Source organism: Vigna angularis, chromosome 1 (genome assembly GCF_016808095.1).
Source record: "Vigna angularis cultivar LongXiaoDou No.4 chromosome 1, ASM1680809v1, whole genome shotgun sequence".
NCBI lineage: Eukaryota > Viridiplantae > Streptophyta > Magnoliopsida > Fabales > Fabaceae > Vigna > Vigna angularis.
In genome coordinates this window covers 42,516,973-42,523,257 of record NC_068970.1, presented here as the reverse complement: position 1 = coordinate 42,523,257, position 6,285 = coordinate 42,516,973, and the positions used below count along the sequence as shown (strand labels likewise).

The window sequence follows — 6,285 nt, the reverse complement described above, 5'->3', positions numbered from 1 at the left end:
GTTGAGTTGAACCAATTCAAGCTCAGTTTAAAGTTAATTTAAAATATTAATGATTCGATTTGTAATTTAAAATATTTTAAGGAAACATTAATTTTAAAATATTTGTGGAGGTTAATTGAATTTTTATTGTGGAGAGTCTTGACCTGATCCACTTTATATGAGCATTTTATAAGTTGAGTCTTTTTTAAGTCCTTAGTGTTGTAATGAAAAGAGACTTGTTTTAAGATTGATTAAGGTTGGGTCATAGACGAAATAAATCGAATTAAAAATTCTAAATTTAACATTAACACTAATAAGACATGATTCAAACTCATATAAGGAATTCACTTCACCTCTAACTCAAAATCTAGATGTATGAATCTTCTCTTTATACGTGGTTAAAGTTTCTCGTCGTCTCTCACTCTCGCTGAATTCCTGCCAAGTGACCATATTATTTCTAAACGAAGGAATCCTTAATATCATGATGTCTTATCTTTGAGTTAACTTAGTATTGCAAGGAAAAACGATAATAGGGTCATCTCCAATATGTTATAGTTTTATAAACAATTAAAACAGTGATAATGATAAGTGTGGAAGTGTTTTAGTGGGAAGAGGAAAAAGAAAAGGAAAGAGAAAGAAAGAGCAAAATGCAATGTGCAGGTTGGAAAAGATGGGGAAGTTATGGGAGTCCATATGAATGAATATGACAAAGGTGGCTGGGTCAATCAATGGTAAAGAAAAATATCCTCTATAGTTGAAGCAGATAATAATAGAAAATGTGTATCACCTAAAGACATAAAGCTAACGTTAAATATGGAACAGAAGGGACCACTATCTTTTGTAGTGGACGCAAAACGACCATTAAGGAAATTCTATTTTATTTGAAATATAAACAAAAAAACTGATGCATATTTATTATTTATGCTCTAGCACAGTTAGTGGGACCATGATGAGAATTTATGAAGATAAAACATAGCTAAAATTATTAGCCACATTTTGATTTTATTAGTTGTTTCACGTTTTGTGCAGCAGCATGCGTCCGGTTGAGTTGAGTAGATAGCTAGCTAGCTGGTGGGTCTTGGCAGGTAAAGTAGTGATTGCTTTTCTTGTCTATGATGTTTGGTCATTTTTAACATCTCACACAGACAGACAGAAAGACAGACACAGACACGTTCACACTAACTGATAATTAGCCCTTATCAGTTAAAGTTAAGCAGTGGCAAAATACAACCTCAAATTCGACAAAAGACGTGGTTCATGTCTTCATGTTATCTGACTTTCCTCCATCACCTCCTTCTCTCTCTCTCTCTCTTCTTTGCTTTCCCATAACATAACTCTTTTTCTTTCTCTCTTTTTCTCTGTCTGTGATCTTATCTATCTCTCCTTTTAATTATTCACTCACCCCTTTACACTGCTTGATGCTAAAAAACATGGTACCCTCTATTGTTGGTTGTTGCTGATACTCCTCATACTCACAACTAGGTGCCTAGCAACAGCATGTGAGGGAAGGAGCCTGCAGATTTATCGTACTGTACTATGGTTTGTTATGTAAGTTCCTCTTTTTCACCCATCTCATCACTGAAAAAAGATTTGTTTTTCGTTATGCACTTTCTTCCAATTCCTCCCTGCATTTTAACCCATTCTTCTGCTGTCTTTTTTATTTCCTTCTTCAGTCTCTTTCTTTTGTTTCACTTTTTCTTTGATTGCTCTACTGCTTTTCTCATATTGTGTTTTTGGAGTCTCATGAAGGTCCACTTTGGCTTGCAAGAAATGAAAAGTTTTGATGCTAATGTTGAGGGTTTTGTGTCTGGTTTATGTGATAATCTGAAACCGTTTCTCTAATGGGTAATTACAATTTTGTCAGTTTACTAAGAAAAGAAAAGGTTATACCTACCAGTTGAGTATCAAAATTTAGATCTATGTTGTTAAGTTCAAGCGGAAGCATCAGATTTTATGAGAATAATTTCTCTTTTCTTGTATTCTACTGTTTATGAGAATAATTCCAACTGTTTTTCGTCTTCTTTTCTCCTATAACCTTTCGAGATGATAGTTACCTGTTCGATTTCCATGTTTTAGGACTGCTTTTGGGTGGTTAATTAGTTGATTAGACATATTGGAGTTATCTGGCTAATCTCTGGAGTTAATTTACTTCCATGAAAGCATGGAATTAGATTTCTCATGTTTATGTTAATAACCTCTTGAGTGTTCTGTTAAACCTATCTGATTTAAATAATACATTTTTGCAACTCCACCAAATTTTCTGACATGACCCTTTTCATCTCAGTATATTTGAAAATACCATTGGCTTTTGCCAGCAAATAAAGGATTAATAGCTGTAAAATTTGGCATGGCAAGGACCTTGTAGACTCATGATTGGAGGACAATTCCACAATTTACTATTGATGGGAAGAACTGTTATAGGTCACAACAACCGACAATATATAATGCTACTTTTATACTTTTGCTTAAATTAGTGCATCGTAGAATCACTTATTTTCTGCTTAAATTAGCATCAATGAGGGAAAACTTGAGTGGGAATCTACAGTGTCTTGAAGAAAGGGAATGAACTGTGCTATGACCAACTAAATAGCCCCGAGGTTGTCTTATTCTAGTATTTTACTCAAAATAAAATGTGCTAAACATCATGAGACGAACTAGATTCTACTACGTAAAAGAAAATATATGAAATACATAACATAGTAATGCTCGTTTAACCATCATCAAGGGAAAAGAAACATAATACATTTTGCACCAAGTCTCCTGTCATATGGACCCACAAGGTACATTTTGTATTTAAGTCTTCTTTTGTATCCAACGTATGTTTCCATTGTTGTACGAAATAAATAAATAAAAAGATGACAAAAAAAAATTATTTCTATTTAACTATTGTTCTTGGGTGTTTATCTTGGCATTAGAACACATTCATCTGAAAACTTTTTTTGCTAAATTGTTGTTATGAAAAGCTTAAAAGATATGAAAGAAGAAAGTCACTCTGATTCTTCATACGTCCTTCAATTTGCATACTCTTCTTAAATTTCCTTGCTATGGATGCATCAGTTAACACTTGAGTTCATTTAAGGACCCTGTTTTTAAGGGGAAAGACCAAATTTTGTTTGTTGTAACTTGAGTCTCAATTCCTTGGTAGATAGATTTCTTTTAATATGAGTGTTTGAATGTCAAATCCTCATTGATGAAACAAAAGATAACTCTGTTTAAGCAAAGCATAATTGTACCCTTTCCCGAGCAATTCAGGTGAGTAAATTATATTCATGCTTCTGGTTGTGCTATACATTGGTTTTCCATAATGAATTATCCCGTATCCATGAAAATTGGCTTGTAAGAAATCACTGGTTAACATTTATATGTACTCTCTTCATCTTGGTATAACGGAGAAACATACTTAGGTTTGTCCCCTGGGAATTCGAAGGGACTGTTTGAGAAACTGCATAACTGACATTAAAAAATGCATTGGTAGGAATGTTTTGTGGTTTGAATTTCTATCCTCTTCGGCATTATTCACTTTAGGTCTCTATGAAGAAAGACAAATATAGGCATGTTAGACAACAACAAAATTTTGGTAACTATTTCTTTTTTTAGGAGATATTTTGTTCAAAGTGGCACTACTGTAAATGAACTGTTACATGTGATGTGAACTGTGTTTTCTATTGATGAAATTCATGTGCCAACTATTACTTTTGCGGTATTGCTGTCTATATTTGAGCAATGATAACACTCTGTACTCTGTTAGCAGCACTTAAATAACACTAGCATTTTGTTGACTATGTAAGCGTCTTAATATGTAACATTTGCTCTATATCTTTTTATGTTTCTGCAATGATATTTTTATTTTAGTGCTGAGATAAAAACAATAGAAACCATGCTGTTGCCTATGTGTAAGATCATACAGTTGATGCGAGACGAGATATATTATATGATTGGATTGGTAGGGTTTGCTCTATTTCGAATGCATATTATTGCCACTTTATGTTAATGCCAGAATTTTGTATCTTCCATTTTGCAAACACAAACAAAACTTTGAACTTTACATAGCATATAATGTGTTTGATAAAAATGCAGGCAATGGTATCATGGTAAGCTGAGTAACGGATTTGTTCCACCCAAGTGCCTTCTGGGAAAAAAGTGAACTCTTAACAGGTCCATACAACATGATGACTCCAAACTTGAACTTGGAACCTGAAAATCATTCAGAAGGAAGTAGCCAGGTGGCATCCAATGTCTCCTTGCATGAAGCATCTTATGATCTTACAAAGGGCAGCACCACCACTTCCTCCTGTCTGACAAAGGATGAAACTGATCCAGGTTCTGTTACCCTTGACTTGACACTCAACTTCAATTCCAGTGATAGTGAGTTGAAAGGTTCTAGTGATGCTAGCAGTGAAGTGGGAGCTGAACCTCCTGCTTCAGCATCAGCAACTCCCAGGGTTTTTTCTTGTAACTACTGCAGGAGGAAGTTCTATAGTTCGCAGGCATTAGGAGGCCATCAAAATGCTCACAAAAGGGAGAGGACAATGGCTAAGCGTGCATTGAGAATGGGAATGTTCACTGAGAGGTACACAAGTTTGGCATCTCTACCTCTTCATGGTTCACCTTTTAGGTCTCTTGGTCTTGAAGCTCATTCTGCAATGCACCAAAGACACGTCTCATCCTCACTGAGAACTCCTGATATGAGAGCCGCTGCAAGATTTGAGAGAAACCATTTTGGATCGCTGGTTTTCATGGAAGATGATGATGTTGGATTGTTTTGGCCTGGAAGTTTCAGACAGGTAGACCAAGGAGCTGGTGTTACTGAAGGACATGTTCAAAGCTCAAATCCCAGTCTTGTTCCAATAGTGCCTCCTCCACCACAAGTTTCTGCTTCTCCGGATCTCACATTGAAGCTTTGAGTTGACCTCAGAAGGATACATACACAAACAAAGGCCTCACAGAGTAATAAATAAGTGGCTAAGAAGTGAATCATCCATTGCATTACAATTACATTTCTCAACCATTACTTTGAGGGGTTAATTATCAGAGTTTTATATATATGTGTATGTACCACTTCTCTTAAAGATGTTTTAATATTTGATTCTCTTCCGAAGTGAAATTATTAATTAATAGGCGTGCACTGTACAGTGAGATGTTTATTTCCAATGGCCATTTACCTTATGAGAAAATATTTAGCAGATTTTATTATTAGTAATATGGGTGAACTTAAACGAGGGAATATTTAACATATTTTATGAATAGTAATATTTTGATCTTTCAGAAGAGAAAATATCACTAGCTTAATAGATTGATTTAGGTTATATTTTGTAATAATTGAAGATATTATGACTTGATGAAAACGTCAAATGTTAGGTTTATAAAGTGTAGTGTCTAGTTAACACGAAAATACAACAAGAAAATATAAGGAATGAATAAGTTTTTCACAAAAGGTTTTATTTTTTTAACATTAGTATCAAGAGTCAGTTAGCTTGAATGTTTGAGTGGAAAAAAGAGTCAAAAAGTTAAAGAGATGGTCAACCTTACAAATAATATGTCATTGTTTAAGTTGACAAAGACAGTCAACTATCATAATTGGAGTATAAAGATGAAGGCTCTTCTCGACTTCAAGAAAATTGGGAGGTGGTTGAAGATGGTTTTGATTAATCAGTCAACACGACAAATTGATCGAATGTCCGGATGAAAGCATTAAAAGAAGCATGTGTGAAGGATAATGTAGTTCTTTACTTCCTGTACCAAGTTGCGGATGAGTCCGACTTTGAGAAGATAGCAAATGTTAAATTTTCAAAAGAAGTGTGGGACATTTGGAAAAGGCATATAAGGGGGATGATCATGTGAAGCAGGTTCAGTGCCAAAATCTCAACGGAGAACTGGAGAGCGTGAGGATGAAGGAGGCTGAAGGAGTAGTTGAGTATATAACTCATATTGAAATTGTGGTGAATCAACTCAGCAAAAACAAAGAGATGTTGCTTACTAGCTAAGTTGTAGAGAAGATTTTGAGGTCATTAACAAATGACTTTGAAAATAATGTTTGTGCCATTGAGGAGTCCAAGAATTGGTCAATACTCTCGGTTGAAGAGCTTGTTGGTTTGCTTGAGGCGCACTAGCAACGGAGAAGGAAAAAGAAGTGGGAGCCACTTGATCAAGCACTTCAAACAAAATTTGACGTGAAGGGAAAAGCTCATAACACTCAAGGCCAAGGTCCTGGTTGAAGAGGTCGAGAAAGTCAAGGATGAGGAGGTTGAGGCCAAAGAGATTAGGAAGACAATAAAAAGCAGTCTAGTTTGTAGAATTGTCATGGCC

At 35.1% G+C, this 6,285-nt stretch overlaps 1 protein-coding gene across 2 annotated transcripts; it reads left to right on the top strand.

The window, feature by feature from the left end:
* Positions 1 to 976: 976 nt before the first annotated feature.
* LOC108347897 (zinc finger protein 4) lies at positions 977 to 5,069 on the top strand. Of its 2 annotated transcripts, XM_052880463.1 has the most exons (3): positions 977 to 1,064; positions 1,462 to 1,527; positions 4,057 to 5,069. In XM_052880463.1, the coding sequence occupies exon 3, from the start codon at positions 4,146 to 4,148 to the stop codon at positions 4,881 to 4,883; it is 738 nt and encodes a 245-aa protein (XP_052736423.1). In that variant the 5' UTR covers positions 977 to 1,064; positions 1,462 to 1,527; positions 4,057 to 4,145; the 3' UTR covers positions 4,884 to 5,069. The 2 variants fall into 2 exon arrangements, with proteins under 2 accessions (XP_052736423.1, XP_017442846.1); XM_017587357.2 differs by lacking the exon at positions 977 to 1,064 and having other exon boundaries at positions 1,219 to 1,527.
* Positions 5,070 to 6,285: the final 1,216 nt, after the last annotated feature.